We start from the raw sequence: 17,978 nt of genomic DNA, 5'->3' as shown, positions 1-17,978 counted from the left end.
CGGTATGTACGCTTTTAAATTCTTTTTATTAAATTCATTTTTCGTAATAAAATTGTTGGCATTGGCAGCAGAGCTGAAAAGCAGTTTGGCTCTAACCCTGCTGACAACTTTTAATTCTTTCAAGCCATACATATCGAAATCCTTCAAGTAATCATAGAAATAGAGATTGGAGTTAATATTGATGCGATTTCCATCTGCGTCCGCACACGTTTCGACAAAAACGACAAAATTGCAATTGGAAAGGCAGTCGTACAAATTAATTTCGAGATTTGGGGCGGCTGTGGCACCCAAATCAGAGGGCTTGTCGGAAACCTGTTTACTAGGCGGAATTGAAACATTTGCGTTAGCTTCCCCGTTATCAGATAAAGGAATATTATTCTCCCCATTTTCGATCTCTTGGTTTGCCCAGTGGCGTTCATGTAAAAATTTTCAAAATTGTCTCTATTGGTAGTTATAAGATCAGACCCAGACTCCATAGGGAGACGGGCTGATGTTGTTTTGGTTGTTGTCACAGGGAACACAAAAAGAAAAAATCACAAAGAAAAAAACAAAAATAATAATAATATGTATTGCTTCTTAATTTTTCTCTCACGAGAGATTCCTCCTCCTTCCCTTCTTTTCCTTTTTAAAATTGTTTTCTTTGGTTATTTTATTACTTTATTAAACCTCTTTTCCTTTTTTCAGATTTTTAAAATCTCTTTTTTTTTTTTTCTTTTTTTTTTCACTAACACCGGTAAACACAAAAATTATCCAGCTGCCGTTTGCGGAGATGATGTGTTGTGTCAAGTGTGAATGAAATGCGAAAGGTATCCAAAGTTCAGAACAATCTTGTTGGCAATGAGCATGAAAGCAATCAGTTGCTAAATATTTACATTTGGAAAATGTGCAAATGCATAACAGCTGTATTCTGGCGTGGTTTTCATTCAACTATCATAATATTTATGGTTCTGTTCCGTGTCAAAGTTGTTGTCACTTTGTGTCACATTTCATATTCTGAAACAAAAGTGATAGCAAATGTCTTCAAAAACAATTTCGCTCTAAAACAGAGTTGTTGCTTATGAATATCATCAGTTAACGGGGTTAAAAAAAAAGAAAATATATGGCTTTGCAAAGTAAAAATATGCATAGTATTTTCAAAATGGAAATATTAAAGGTAAATTGGTGCATAATTTCGATATGAAAATTAATGTATTATTCAAGCATACAAGAAGTTACCAAAAGTGCACCTAGGAGCAATTCAATTATGTTTGGCGTTTGCCGAACCCAGTTCATACTTAACTGCAGTCTCAAGAAAGTTGCCATCGAGACAAGCCGTCACTTTGTATTGTTGTAAAACACGTTTCACACATGCTAATCTTGGATGTTTCATTATTTATATCGTTTATTTACATAATTAAAGTTCTATTTAATTTATAAATACGTATTTGGGGTTTCAAGTATTTTTTTTAATAGCTTAATAAAGAATTTCTACTTACAATACTTTATATATATGTATACAATATATTTATTCGAGAAAAAATTAAAACTCATTTGATTTTTGATTGAAACTACTGACGTACTTAATTACTGACTGGAAATATGCCTAAGTGAATACTAATTCAAAATTAAAATTAAGCCGTCTGATATTGCAATTATGTGTGAGATTAATTGTCTTGTCAGAAAGCACTTTTATGCCCGAAATACCATGGGGGCGGGAGATGGAAAACCATTTTGGAAGGGTATACATTAACTTTACTAGCTAATTACGAATTACCTGTACCTTATTGAAGTGAATTTGCGCTAAGAAACCGAATAGGGACTGCGTAGAATATAACAGGACGATATTGACTTTAGAACGAGTATATTATTAGTTTGGGGAAAAAGAAATCCATTATTTTTATACGAATTTCAGGACTTTATTTAACATGCTTCGGATTGTCCGATTTGGGTCAAATATGCACCGTTTTCTTGTACGATTTGTTGCCATTTTAAAGGTAACTTCAAAATGCCTCTCTCATAGAAGTTCTGGTCTCTATTTACAAAAAACTCTAGTAGTCGACTTTCACAATCCTCCCTAGATTCCAATTTTTTATCATTAAAGAAATTTTGCAATGCAAGAAAAAGATGATAATCGCTTGGTGTCAAGTCCGGACTGTGTGGCGGATGCATTAAAACTTCCCAACCAAGCTCCCGAAGTTTCTGGCGAGTCACTGTAGATGTGTGTGGCCTAGCGTTGTCCTGGTGGAACACGACACCTCTCCTGTTCGCCAATTCTGGCCGTTTCTGGTCAATCGCTATCTTCAAACGATCCAGTTGTTGACAGTAGAGATCAGAATTTAGCGTTTGGCCATATGGAAGCAACTCATAATAAATAATCCCCTTCCAGTCCCACCAAATGCATAGCAAAACCTTCCTGGCCGTTTGAGGTGCTTCACCGCTCTTTGACCACGACCGTTTTCGCACAGGGTTATCGTATGTGATCCATTTCTCATCTCCAGTTACCATCCGTTTAAGAAATGGGTCTATCTCATTCCGTTTGGCCAAGGCTTCGCAGATGGAAATTCGATCCATCGTGTTTTTTTCTGTTAATTGGTGTGGCACCCAAACATCGAGCTTCTTTTTGAATCCAGCTTTGTGTAAATGGTTTAAAACTGTTTTATGGTCGATTTTTAGCTCCTGGGCGATGTTACGACTGCTAACATGCCGGTCAACTTCGATCATTTCTCCGATTTTATCGACATTTTCGACGACCGGCCTGCCTGTGCGAGGTGCATTTTTAACATCAAAAATTCCTGAACGGAATCTACGAAACCAAAATTGCACATAATTGGCTGTTACAGTATCGGAACCATAAACACCATTCACAATTTTAGGCGCCTGGTTTGCGTTTTCGCCTTTGTCAAAGAAAAACTGTAAAATGTACCGAATTTTCTCTTTGTTCACTTCCATTTTTAACACGCTGTAACTCACAACTGAATGCACCAAACAAAAAACAGCAAAAGAATTTTTTTTCACTGCGAAATATCACCTTTCCAACGAGTATAAATCTGAAATTGTTTGATCGATACTTTACGAGAAATCTATCAGTGCAGCCATCTACCGAAAAAATAATGGATTTCTTTTTTATAATTAGACAACGATAGAACTTTTTTTTTTCTTAATAAGAAATTGCTTCATAGTTCTCGATATGAAAATTTTTATCAAAATTTGTCATTGCAATTGGCAAGCGTAGAATTTCAAAATAATTAATCTTACTCCATTCTTCCCACAGTGTATTTTTCAGGTCTTGGGCGGAAGAGATTGAGTATTTTCGCACACGACTGTCTAATCCATCCCACATATTTTTGATGAGGTCCATGCCTGTTGAATAGGGAAGAGGGTAAAGTACTTTGGGGCAGTTATATAAGAGCCATTCTTGAAGTTGTTATCTTGAAAGAATTTGCATGTTTCCAAAATACCAAGTTTCTGCGCACTTTCTTTCAAAGTTTTCTTCAATATCCTTCCTTGTTTAGAACACCCATTTTCGGACTTCCTTGAGCCCAATCCAAAGCGTAATATGACCATTGCTAGGCTCGCCGTTGGTACAAGAAGGAAGATAATAGGAAGATAAGACTAATGAGAACAAACATAACGTCGTTCCAGTAAGAATTGGCCGTTTTCCCTGAGTATTCCTGGTAATCTTACGGATATTTGTCGTGCAAATTTTAGTAAATGTTCTAATTTCAGTTCCCTACTCTCTCTCTTGCGGTCTTTAATATCAGTAGTTATTTAATAATATTACTGTGAAAATCTTGCGAGCCAAATGTCCCATCCTTTACATATAATGTTTTTGTTCTAAGCAAACATCATCGTCAATGTCTCCACACCATCAGCAACGGTTTAGTATCATCATGATCCTACTTCTTTGCATTTTGAATAATCACACATTTGTAATTTAGCGTAAGTCATAATATATATGTATACGTATATATACATATGTGTCTTCTTTTGCCTTGTGGTAGTTTTGAATGTTCAAAAGGTATGTATAGGTTCATATATATCTTGATGTAGATAAGTAGTTTTATAAGAACTTTTTCATTTTCTCCTTCTCTTTTTCATTGTTAATAAATGCCTCTTTCTTTTCAAACACGTTATTAAATGCTGAAAATATGTTTTAAAAAGGTTATTTGTACGACAAAAGTAGGTCTAGGGGTCTGAGGAACTATTGTCGGGGTCTCTAAATAGAATAGGTAAGGTAGGATATAGACCGACCTTGGACGTGTTGTTATACGCCCATCCAGTTTGTTAGTTTTGTCTGTTCGTTCTATTCTTTGGTGAGAGTAATTAACAACGAACAAAAATTACAACTATCTGCGGCGTGCCTGGCGACCGCGAATAACCCCCAACATTACTGTCGAAGAAGCTATCTCTCCACAACCGTGTCGGAAATTCGAAGTGCCTCGGATTTGGTAATCCTAAGCCAACTTGTAGGTTTTTCTAGTTAGCATGATGCTAAGTCTTCCAGGCAATCTAATATCTTCTTGTCTCAGCGGTTATGCCACACCGTACAGACCATTTTATTAAGCAAGCCTCTTTACTTATTCACATGAAGAGAATTGTTAAGAGAAGGATTATCTCCCGTTTTGTAACGGCCGTCACTTTGTATATACAGTAAGAGTGATTGCATTACATTGCTTATAAAAGACAACAAGAGCAAAAGATTTATTTTCAAATTACATAAGTAAAAGAACTCTTTTTCAATATTCAAAATGAGCAAACGTAATCTATGCTTACCTGTCGTAAGGAAACTTAATAAAGTCAACGGAATTCGCCAAGGAATTTATTTTCTTATTTTTTAATTTATTTTCAATTTATTGTTAGGTTGTATCAAACTGTCAGTTTAGGCTGAATGTAACAATTTACTTATTGATAATTGAGAACATCTTTACAATATATCAATAAGTCTAAATTTTTCTGCCCTTTACTATATTTATTTATACGTAGTTAGCTGTGTATATTAATCAGTAATTATTTAGTGTTTTAATAATATCTTGCATATTACTTTCTATATTGACTACCTTCTGCATTATTTGTTTATTTATTTATTTTAAATTTTTGTATTAAAAAATTAAAGACTGCTCATGTAAAACACTTATGGATATCTGTGTAAATGCAAGTAGCTATAGATATTTGTTATGTATAATACAAATTAGCGAATGATGATAGGTAAGATCTTGGCAATGCTACTTAATAATTGTACAGTTTGATTTACACATTACTTATAGTATAGCACCGAGTAGAAATACTAATACTTTTGGATTGTAATACAAAAACTCATTATTAAATCAATTCTGCAAAAAATATAATGATATTGTACTATAATAAATCTGATATTTTCGAAAAAAATTAATAATTTGTGTGTTAGCCAAAATATAAAAAAATTATAAAATGATCCTACAAAGACCCGTCTCCAGATATCTGTAAACATAAAGAAGAAAAGCATTAACGCAAAACTTTTAATTTTATACAGAACAAACAACAATTCATAACAATTTTACAGGAAAGGTTCAAAACGCTAATCAAAGCAAATTAGGGCAAGCATATAATAACTAAATGTTAATAAAAAAGTACGAATGCAATGTCAGTTTGCATTAGTACTTCTGTTGTTCATTGACTCATGGTATACTTCCCCTAAATCTGTGCGAAATTAATTTTCAGTTTTACGTGGACCTTTATTTGGCCAGTACCATAATTTTTATGTTCCGGATCATTGTAGCATGTCTTTGCAGCTTGTTAAGCTCGAATTAAGCACGGAACGTAACGTTTTCTGCGAAAGGAAACTTTTTGATGTATAACGCGCGTGATTTAATTTTAGAGAAAGTAATTTTCTAAACATAAGTGAAGACATGGACACCGCGGCGTAAGCCCGGTCTAGTACGATAAAATAAAAATAACAACCTCCTTTGACAACGGTTAAAAACTAAACAATGTACTTAACTAATAAAGGTCATTAAAGAACTTAAAAAGGCTATTGTTAGTACGAAAACAAAGAAGGAAAGCTATGGCAAAGTAACAAAAAATTACCAAAAGTCATATAGAGTTGAAATAGATAACAAACACACGTATGTATATATTATATGCAACCTAATGCATAGTTAGTTTTTACTTCCATTACGTAGGGCAACAGGTTATCTAAAGCTAAAAAGTCGATAACTGAGATTGTATTGTTTTCTGTCTTCCCCAAAATATTCATGTTTGAGTCGAGCATAAGTTCGAGCTTTAGATATATCACAAACATTAGAAAAGATATTGTAAAAGTTAACTTTCTTTGTTATCCCTCTCTCTTATACAAAATTAGTTGCTTAGATGTATCTAGTCAACTACTTCTGTAGACCGCACCGCAAAGTTTATGACACATTGTCTTGAGAACTAAACCAGAATTAAAGTAGAATTAAAAGTTGTAAGTAATCAGAGTGCAAATTCGTTATTTGATGCTATCGTAGTTTAAAGCAAAGACATCTCGCCGATAAAGTAGCCTTCACGCATGGAAAATGTTAATGAAAAATCTTGTGCATTCACACGGATAAAAATAAGGAAATAAAACTTAAGAAAACTGTATTCGGTCCTGACCGAATTTTTTATACCTATCATCGTTATCCTAAAAAAAAGTAAAAGACAAGGAAAGAACTAAATTTTCGTAGTTTATACCATTCCATGGCGTAGCTGTTCTTTCAGAATAAAATTATTTATTTTCAGAATAAAATTGTAAATTTATGTGGGAAATGTGTCGTAGTTGATGGGTACAAAGCAAAAAATACCGAAAGCAAAGATGTTTACGGTTTCCTTCGTATGGGCAATTGGGCGTTGTAAGTGCGTCTTCCGAGCAATTTGGGCCATTTTCAAATTCTTTTAGAAATTCGAAGTCGATAGCTTCTTCTTGCGGCCAGCAGAATGTTTAAAACACACAATAGACAGAAAGACATGCGTACATGCACAAATCGATTCAGAATTCGGTGCTAATCAAGAATATACTTTGGGGGGTCTCTGAAATTTTCTTCTAGGCGTTGCAAAAGTTTTGACAAAATGAATATACCTTCCATCCTTCGGCGATGGGCATGAAGAAGTAAAGATAAAAAAAAATGTTCGGAGATCATTCTGAATAAGCATGTTTAAAAAAAGTGACCATATGGAGTAACGGGAGATGTAAATAAAACTGAAACTGGGCTGCAAGCATCGAGCATTGATGTGGTACCTGTAAGCTCAGTGACCGATTAAGTGTTTGTTGCAGAAGTTTTTTTTCATACCTACCAACGTAAGAAGTCGATTATATTCAATTTGCCAAAACGTGCACAAAAATTTCCGAAACGCTATAAAGTCCATACGTTTTGGATCAAATGCTGAGTTCTGAATAGATCTAGGTTCTCCGCCTGTCCGTGTAAGTGTTTGTCTATTACTAACTTTCTTCTTGTGGCAAACATTAGGATACAAGTGTGAAAATTGGCAAATATATTAGAAGTTTTTGCATATAGATTTGTATTGAGAATAGACGCTTAAAATAGACACGTAAACATAAACCACAATAGATAGAGCGAATACAATATCCAACTTTATTTCATGAATGATCCTGTGAAAAAATGGGAAAAATAGAGCGAGCCCTTTGAACGTTATAGAGTATGGAAATTCTTTTTAAAGAAAAGTCTGTTAACCCTGACACTGTGTGAAGTGATTTTTTCTGATTTCAGTTGATAGTGTTTTTGTGATATGTAAATTGAAATCGCTTTTCAGATATCTCCGGATAGGTATCCATATTTAACCTTTTTACTGTCAGTTCATTGTATTCTGTATTTTTTATTAAATTTTTTTAATCAATTTATTTTTGAAATTACTGCTTGAAAAGTGATGTTCTGGTTAATACTCTCATTGCTGTTCATATTGTCGATTTTGTTTTTTATTTTCTATGAAATCTAGATTCGTGCATCGGTATATACATGGTTGTTTTATAATATCGTCATGTATTTTTACATAATATGCACCCGTTCCGAAATAAACTTCGCATTAATTAATACTTTCATCTTAATCGCTGCTGTCGTTGATATTGTTAGATATCCTCTTTAAGGGCTCTGATACATGCATATAAAAACTAATCTTAAGGTGTTAAGCTGTCTTGTTGTGATTTCTATAACCATTCATGGGCGTTTTAACTTGAATATAGAACGAACATACTGTTACGATTGTTGATTTGAGTTTTCATGAAAATTAATCGCCTTTCTAAGAAGCTGGATATATGTTCCGATAGAACTGAGTTGTATTCCACGCAGAAAATCCATAGTTTCATCGCGTTTTGGATCAACCAAAGGGAATAAATTTTAATTGGTGCCGAATATTGCGATTAGAAAAATCGCGCTAAAGTGTGATTTAAACTTGTGGTACTAGAAAAGTTGTATGATATTATAGTTGAACCTAATATTAATGCCCTCCAAAAAATTAATCGTTCGCTAGCACGCAATTAAAAAAAAATCGCAAGCAGTCTAAAATTGTTCATCTTTCACCTGGTGACAAACAAATAAAAAAAAAAGGAAATCATGTCGCTCTATCATCACCTTCCAGAACGTTCGTGAAATTAGCTCAAAATAATTTACTATTTTCCATTTTTTAAATTCCGAAATCCTGGTTTTTATTAAGGCATGGTTGAACAGTTCAGTTCTAAATTCTCAACTTTTGTATCGTAAATCTGAATGCCGGAGGCTGCTTCCATTCTTTTAGTGAAAGCCTCAAGAGATATCTCTTCTAGAGGGAATTCTAAATTTGAATGAGAGGTGGGAAAAGTAGAAATCAGTGACGGACAATTTTGATTAATCTTTTCACTCATTTTGCTTTGAAATAAATAGATTTTGAATGCAAAAAAAGGTGACTAATATTTACTCCCAATATATGGATACGATCGACAAAAACATCTCGCAAAACGAATAATACACAAATACTTACGGAAATTCGCAGAGCAACATACAGAAGGGACATTAGAAACTTACTGGATTCTGAGAGACTTACTGGTAACAAAACTTGCATCTAAGTCTAGAAGTGCAAATGCCGATAGTGACATACCGTTGCAGAAGGGAAAATTTTAAAACAGACAATAGACGCAGACGTGGCAATAATTATCACGATAGCCATAACCATGGCAATCGCCGAAATCAACGACGGAATATGTATAACAACCAGATAATTTCGAATAATGATAGCTCATAAAACCCAAGAATTCTCCTAAGATTAAGTCAATAGATGATAAAGTGGACAACATTAGCGTTAACTTAAACGTCTGTAGACAAGTTCACATAGACTACATCAACGATTTAATAACTTCCATATTAAATAGGCGCACACATTTTTTTCATAAACTGCAATCATTTTGCATTCGCTGAAATAAATCCTAACAAAGTAACAACGTTAAAGGGCGCAGCCCAAGGTAATATCAGATCAATTGGGGATACGCTCTTTGATTTACGATCCACCAACTTTGTGATACCACCTAGTTTTCATATGGCCCATGATGATTCCCAATGGAATCATAGGTATGAATTTCATCGAAAAATACAATTGTCTATTGAAATTGGGCCAAGATATTTTGCATACATAATGAACTAACGTATACAGCATACACAAAATGATCAAATCGAAAAACACGTTAAGAAACTAATAGACCACAAGATGGTTAAATCATCGCATTCCGGACCTAATTCGGTTTTGTCAGTTCCGAAGAAATCGCGTATGCATTCCAAAGAAAAAATGTGGAACTTTGCTAAAGATTATAGAAAAACAATGAGTGTTATTTAAGGAAAATGAAAGAAAATTTGGAAGAAACTAAAGATAAACTTTGGAAACATTAGAAATCTACCATAATAATGACCCCAAGCCTTATATAAGTGCTTCACCCTCTTCAATAAATTACCAGGTATGAAAAATATGTGGGATGAATTAGACTGCCATGTGCGAAAAAACTAAACCCCTTTCCTCCAAGGCCTGAAAAACAGACTATAAGAGAAATTAAGTATGTTTTGGAGAGTGTTTCCCACACAAGATAAGTTATACAAAACGTGGCAAAATGTTTAAATGACGTTATTAAACAAAACGGATAGCCCACCAAATATTATTTTTTATAATAAACTGTTTTTTATCCTCGTATCCTTGCTTATAAGAGAAAGATACAATATTAATGACGCTGTGTTTTTCGAGTTGTTGAGGTTATCAATAACATTATTAGTAGATAATTAGGGATCGTGTTTGCACCGAACACGCAGATGGCTTTGACAAAAATTTGGAAAGCAATTTCTCAGAAATATATTCACGGGATCGAACGTTATATACAAAAATTTCAAAAAATTGTCCTTGTTTTAGTTTCTTTTGCAAAGAAAAAATCACGCCCATTTTCCAATTCCATATTCTTTTATAAACAGTATAAGTCCATTTTTTAACCTCAAAAAATCAAGTTTTTTTTTTGTATGGCGGCGCCTAAGAAGTTCGATAATAACATTTGCAGCCTTTCGTGGTCTCATAAAAAATTGAAGTCTCTTGAAGGTTACAAAGAACAGGCTTTATATCTGCTACGGCTAAATTGAAACTGTTTCTATGCCAAGCAGTATTAATTACGAGTCATTGGCAGGAGATGAAGAATCTGATGAAGAATTGGAAAATTTACTTATATCCCGATACATACGCTTGTTTGAATAAACATCAAAATACCAAATTTAAATTTAGAACTTTGTGATTGTTCTGTTATACGTTCATTCGTAACGCAAAACTTTCACAAAAAAATATATGACATTACGCCTGAGTCGTCGCACGCTCATCGAAACTCTCCAATTGAAATAATTACTGAACGGTTCGTATGGCTATTATGAATGAATGAACCCATGGCAAAATGGGTTAAATTTTGCATCCATTGTCAGAAATTAACAGTTGCGAAACATATCAAAATGTAAATCGATAACATAGAGATTCCTGAAGAATGTTGTAAACACATAAACATCCACATATTCAACATATGTCCGGGAGCCATGCTTTTGGAAGTTATTGTTGCTGAATCAGTTGCTATAGCATACAGCATTATATCACCCTCAAAGTAACGGAATTAAAACAATGCATTAAAGTTTGAAAAATTCTATTCCTTGCTGAATTTGTCTATGATACCACTTTAGAACTGTAGCTGAAAAGACTTATTCCGCAAATAATGGCTTAGTAGAAACGTTTTGTGAGAATGTGCATAACATGCAAGCTTCCAAACTAACTTGACATCTGAGATACGATAGCATGTCTCTATGGGTATTTAAGGGGCCATTCCGTATTGACGTCTTTACAACAGCCTTATACTGCGTCTTAACGCATTATTAAACGAACTGATAAAACGTTTGTAATTAAAGTAAACGATGCAGAAAAGCCTATATCAGCTGATAGATTGAAACTAGCGGAGGTCGCGCAATAAATCGATGATTCACCCGTAGAAATACATGAAAAACTCGAAGGAATCCATCTTCGCAAGGCAAAGTTTAACCTTTCAAGCTAAGTTGAAACTGAAGTGTGGTTTGACGAACATTTAGCAAAGCTTAAAACTGTAAATTAATCAGAAATTTATGAGAGCGAAAAAGGCATGCAGTTCATGGAGTTAGCCTGCAGCTGTATTTAGCGATTTTAAACTTTGCGTAAGTGGTCGAAAAGGTGGTTCGATCCAATTTATTATCAAAAGGGTTCATCCTTGGGCCAAACCAAGTTGCTGCACCAAATTTCATCAGTATATCTCAAAAACTTTAACACAAAAATATGTCAATAGAACAGGAAGATAGGCAAGCTTAGATTAAAGTGGGAAAATTATTTTGAATCACTTTGTATTGCATCTGTTATTGTATAGTTAATTATTATTGTATATATATATATATATCTACACCACTTGTGGTATAGAGTGTATTAAGTACGTCCAGATGTATGTAGTACGTAAAAGGACTCTATGATACCAATCGATTCCGACGTGGGGCCAAGCAATTCAAAACAAGGAACTCCATGAAGAATGGTAAAATAGTTGACAGCTTAAGGTAGAGTCATCAGTATAACTTTGTCAAAATTTTGCAAGCAGATTGCCAATATAACAGATTTAATGTTGCCAGCACACATAGTCTTGGACTTTATTTTTAGAATTGATGAAGTTACAAAGCTCTTTGTGTTTTAAAATATAATAGATTCGTTATATTAAGGAGGTAGCGAACGATTTACATTAAGATGACGGTATCCGCGAAGAGAATATGAATACTAAATGTAGTTAATAGAAAAAACTCTTCTCGCATTTCTTAAAAAGCGATATCTTTCACATTTCTTAGTTCTTAAGTGAACCATATCGCAGATCTGATATTAAACATTCGTAATGTGCTGTAAGAGTGTAACCCGGTAAATAACCGGAAGGTGACGGCACGACTAACATAAATAACTCTTGCTTTATCTCTTTCTTGCTTGTTCTTTGCTTGTGATAACAAATGTGCCTTATCGTTTGGCCGATGTAAGTATAGATTAAAAATTAAACTAAGAATTGAACTTTTATAAAACAAAATGAAATAAATTAAATCCGTATTATTCGAAAATATCACAGAATTATATGAACAGAAAGAGACCCAGCGTGAAGGCAAAGAAAAGCATTAATATCATCTGAAGCGTAGTGTGTAATGGGCTGTTCGAAAAGAACAAAGCCATTGCTGGTAAACGTTACCAACAACAACTGATGCAAAGTGCGCAAAAGCATGATAAGAGAGTTGTTCAGTATGCAAAAACAATTTCCGGAAGGTAGCACTCAACTTGAATGTGTTTACTAGTCATCACTCTTTTTCGTTAACACATGTTTTAATCCAGGGCTTACGGCCTGCTCAAGCAGTTCTTCGATTGTTCTGACAGTATCCAAGAATTGGTTATTTGATTTCAAGCACACACTAAAAGGCCTGTTAAACAATTTCTGGCTTCGTGTAAAAGTTAAATAAGTGTACAAGTAGCTAAATTCGTCTTTGTGCTACTCCATATTTGTTTTTCATGGGTAAGTGTCAAGTTCTTCTTTTCTTTATTAATGTTGCAAATTACCGTCAATAAAAATTTTTCTATTAGAGCAAATGAATCTCATTAATTCAGATTTATAATCGCGTTGCCAATTATAATTCCTTCAACATTATTGATTTCTTTTTTTTGCATACAAACGGTAGCTTAAGAATAACTGGCGAGGTAATGTCAACACAATCATAACAGGTAACTGAATTGGTTTCATGAACCCCGTGCTATAATTTTAGGATTAGAGCAATACTGTCAAGAAAATAACTTGGAACTTTCTTAAAAAATTTTTTGAATTGTATATACTTAAAGTAGTGTAAGAAATATCTTATTCAACGTATTCACATAAATTCACATTAACACAATACATGCAATATATTTACAAAATGCATACAAAACAAACAAAAAATTTAGGAAAAGAATTCCAAAAGTAGACACAGTCTACAATATTTCGAATGGAGATTATAAACCGTTCAAAACCTATGGGAACTACACGAGCCATAACACAGAACTAAAGTTTTTCAAGAACAGTGGAAGGAAATTGAAAACATGATTGGTGATTTATATACCGCCAATAGAGGATATATCGCTGGATTTCAGAAAAACACTACAATGCAACCGTCACTACAATACCAGCTATATCAATTAATCAAGACGAAGGTATCAAATTAGAACGAATAAGTATACCAGATTTCATTGAAGGTTAGACGAATACAACAGATCTTCATGATCTATTCAAAGTAATGGTTCATGATAATTGAAAGTTAACTGGCGTTAAAAAATTACAATATTTGCGATGAGCAGTATCTGGAAAAATTGACATTTTAACCAAATACTTCAACCTGACCGATAACAACTGCAGTGATGCTTGGAAATTATTGTGTAATAGGTGTAGCAACAGGCGAAAAATTGCATGTGTCTTTAACGCCGCAACCTGACACGAGTTAAATGAATTCGCACCCCATATCAACAGCCTTGATATAAGTTTAACAGATTAAGTCATGGAATATATGTTGCAACAAAAAGTCCACAATGAAAGCATTACGAAATGGCCAATATGTATTGGAACATCAACTGAAATACCAATCTTCAACAAATTGAATTGAATGAAGCGGGTGCGCTGTCAACTACAATGAAGAGGCCTATTAAAATAAGTCTTCGTTCAATACAAGTTCTCAAAATTGAGAAATTTGATCATTGTCCATTGTGTAATGGAGAACATCGTGTTCATCGCTGTGGTCAATTTTTAAATTTTAATAATAAGCATCGGGAAATGGTTCGATCAGCAGGCTTATTTTGCTATTGTTTGACTGCCGAACACGTAGCTACAAAGTGTTGATAGAAAATGACGTTGCAAAAAGTGTGAAGAGAAACAGAATACATTATTGCACATGTTACCAAACATTTATGAAGAAAAGATTACGGCGCATGATAATTCGAATAATGCGTATAGCCCATCAACCCAAACTGCAGTAATGTTAGCTACGGTATAAATATGACAAAATGTTTATACCAATCAGTGAAAGGGCAACTAAATTATTAAAGTGACTCGGCAACTGGCTTATCTAATCATCAACGAAATACGATTACTCATAAAAAGCTATATGGAAGATCGTTGGTTTTATTTCGGATCGGCGAAACAATTCACATACAATTAAAATATTTAATAAACACAATTCACAAGAAAGACGCATTGAATCGATTTTAGCCCAGAAAATGAAGATTGGGTAGATTTTAGCAAGACCAACACATGAGCGAGAAATTCCCAATAAAATCCCATATGCTTTAGTCAATAGCGTTTACTTAGATAATAAATTAAGAAATTCTTGGGAGCAAAAGTTGGAATAAAACACCATCATATACTATGACATAAAGTAACGCAAGGAAGCATTGGAGGGCAGTACTACATACTACATCTACATAACTTAGTCAAATCATGTATTCACAAAAGGATGAAGTATTTCAAAAGAGATGGAAAAACAAATCAAGGAACCGCAAAAGCTACAAAGTTATATTTTGCAATATTTATTTATCTTACCACAAAGGGCATTCATATAGAAGTAGTTTTCGATTTGACAGCAAACACACGCATCGCAACTATTAAACGCTTTGTCTCACGTCAACGCTTATATTCTGACTTATGCAGTGTTTGTGGCACCAAATTTGCGGTAGCACGCAAGAAATTGGTAAAGCAATATAACCTGGTGATCAAACAAACATAACAAGCAATTGCTAATGAAAAAACGGACTGGCATTTTAACCTTCTCGGCAGCCCTCATTATGAAGGACAAAGGCAGGCGTAAAGTTGGTAAAATCACAATCGGCAAAAGCAATGGGCGAGCATTTGTTAAACACTGAAGAAATGTATACCGTCCTCGCATATATAGGAGCAGTTTTTAACAGACCTCATTTTTTACGCGAATTTTACAAGAAATTTCGTTGGTACAATGATATTATAACGATAAAATCAGTATACAAATTATAAGAAAATGGTATAATATCGAAATGTCGTCAATAGAAAGAATCTGAAAATTTCTAACGCGATGCATAATGGCTTGATAACCATAATATCTGTCTATAAACTATACAAATTATTTGCAAATTTGAAATTTTGTTTTGCTCAGAGTAATGGAATTTGTGAAAACAAATTAATAAATTATGCAAATTGCTTAATTTTACATTGATCTGCTCACTTCCTTTTTTTATGATTAAGTGTGGAGATATCCTTTTTATAATTAATGTCCCAAACTACGAACAATATACATTTTTCTACTAAAACAAATAAATCCTGCTAACACGGGTTTCTAACGTTATATCGCGTTGGAAATTAGTATCTATTCACTTTTTTTTTTCCTTATACTGCTTATGTTATAGGGTATATTAAATTTGTGTAAACGTATGCAACACCCAAATTTGGTTAGGATAGACCCAGCTTTTATTATATATGAAATTCTCTGTCCGCTTCTTGTCTGACCGTGATTTTTTTAGTTCAATCTACTGGTCGTAGTTTTTGGGATATTTTGATGAAATTTGGTATACTGACGTGCTTTGACCCAAAAACGAGCGCTATTGGAAAAGGTATCTACTAAATTTTGCGACAAAAGTTGCTGAATAATGGCACTTCGATTTCCGACTTCGACATAAAGTCGTATGAAAAATTTGCTCAGGCTGGGGCAATTTTTTGAAATCCCTCTTATATAACAGTTTCTACAAAAACGGAATCTTTATATCCCAACAATTATCAACAAACTTAGCTTAAAGGTCAATTTAAAAAATTATTTGAATTGTATGTACATAAACTTGTTTAAGGAATGCTTTATTCAATATATTCACATGGGGTGTTGTGGAAACCTTCCGGAGTTGTCCTTTGCTATTATACATGTTACAAGGTTTGCTTAAGTGAACGTTCACCTCAATCAGCAAACCGTTTAAAATTATATATATATGTGTAGACCCACTAATTGGAACAAACTTCTTTGAGAATGTAACTAAACAACAAATATGTTGGGGTTAGAAGTTTACAACTCTTATAAACGGAGTGACATAATCAGTATGTCCCTTCCTGCGGTATACATGAAAATTTTTATCGATAGCCATGAAACCGAACCGACCTTGAAACAAATCGGATTATCGAAAGAGTTTTCTCTACAGTGGTGCAAGCGATAGATGTAGATAAAACATAGACATATTGCAAAGATTCGAGATGATATAAAAAACACAAATGATGAAATAACACAACATAAAAAGGGGGTCTATAGCAAAAAATACTTTTTTAAATTGAGTCTATTCCCCACTATCAGTGTATTAATTATTTTGATACTATACTTAGCGGTTGTTATCGGTTCTGATATCTTTTTTGGTACATCAACACATTTTAAATAATTGAAAACGAAGTAACCTATAGTGAAAAATTAATGTAAAGTTGCTATTACCTGTGAATGTGAGCTATCACTCTCAATTTGCTCGGAGTAACAGTGCTTGTAGTTGAGATAATCTAAAAGTCTTCTTGGCAATGGCAATGTTTGTATTAAATCCTTTCTAATCACCACTTTCAATATAACAAATCTAAAAAAAAAAAAAGAATGGAAAACTATTAAAATATATTGTTGGAAAAGAGAAAGGAAATACATTAGTAAAGAAAAAAAATACTGAGCTGAAACCTACATTACGATTACTTATTTCGTTTTTCTTAATCCACACTTCAAAAAACAATGGATTGAGTAAGTTTCTTTTTCAACTTTTTCTAATTCAATGTAAACAATATTTCGCCTTGAATAAAAACAGAAAAAATCCATCAATGACCTTATAAAATATATACATTCCCCATTGATGCATTAAACAAAATTCAAATGTTAAAAAGTTTAAATAACCTCGATAAATCGTTCATATCTGAATGTATGCAAAATTTCCCAAAACGCTGGATGTAGGTGTCCTACTTGTTATTGTTATGTCCGCATTTAAAATAAAACGTGTAAAGCAAAGGTGACGTTAATGGATAACATCACTGTCCATTCTTCAGAAAATCAACATTTTGCGTTAGCTTCAGTGTCATTGATGCTTTGAACCTTCTACAATAATTGAAAAAAAATTTTTTCTTTAATTTCCTGAGTTAATTTATCTTTGACGAAAAATTACAGCTTAACATCACTTCTTGCCTGTTGTCCTAAAACACTAGAATGTGTTTATATTAAAAGTATATCCAAGCAAAAATACGTTCACTTTGTGCAGCATCATTGAGACGACCATCGCGTGAATATGTGATCGACAGCGATTTGAAAAGAACCAACACTTCTGCCAAAAAATTAAAAGTGTACGAGAACGAAAAGGACACTAATTACGACTATAGAATTCTAATTTTTTTTTGCCGTTTTCTCTGCCATTTCACAACACGAAAAATGTAAAACAATTAAGAAAAAATTTGTTCTAATAAAAAACTCGTTGGTAACATA

The 17,978-nt window shown here is 33.5% G+C and overlaps 1 protein-coding gene across 9 annotated transcripts in view; it reads right to left on the bottom strand.

The window, feature by feature from the left end:
* Positions 1–4,876: 4,876 nt before the first annotated feature.
* LOC119637592 (probable serine/threonine-protein kinase DDB_G0282963) overlaps positions 4,877–17,978 on the bottom strand; it is a 64,800-nt gene continuing 51,698 nt past the window's right edge. For 7 of the 9 annotated variants that reach the window (XM_038033739.1, XM_038033742.1, XM_038033736.1 and 4 more), the window contains exons 10-11: positions 16,962–17,094; positions 4,879–5,436 (exon numbers count right to left, since the gene is read on the bottom strand). In XM_038033739.1, the coding sequence (XP_037889667.1) occupies positions 5,413–5,436; positions 16,962–17,094 (157 nt within the window). In that variant the 3' untranslated portion in view covers positions 4,879–5,412. Of the gene's footprint in view, positions 5,437–16,961; positions 17,095–17,978 lie in introns of all 9 variants that reach the window. The other 2 variants (XM_038033746.1, XM_038033743.1) reach the window with 2 other exon arrangements.

The sequence above is a fragment of the Glossina fuscipes genome, unplaced genomic scaffold (assembly GCF_014805625.2).
Source record: "Glossina fuscipes isolate IAEA_lab_2018 unplaced genomic scaffold, Yale_Gfus_2 60, whole genome shotgun sequence".
NCBI classification, from domain to species: Eukaryota; Metazoa; Arthropoda; class Insecta; order Diptera; family Glossinidae; genus Glossina; species Glossina fuscipes.
This window is presented reverse-complemented; position numbering and strand designations above follow the sequence as displayed.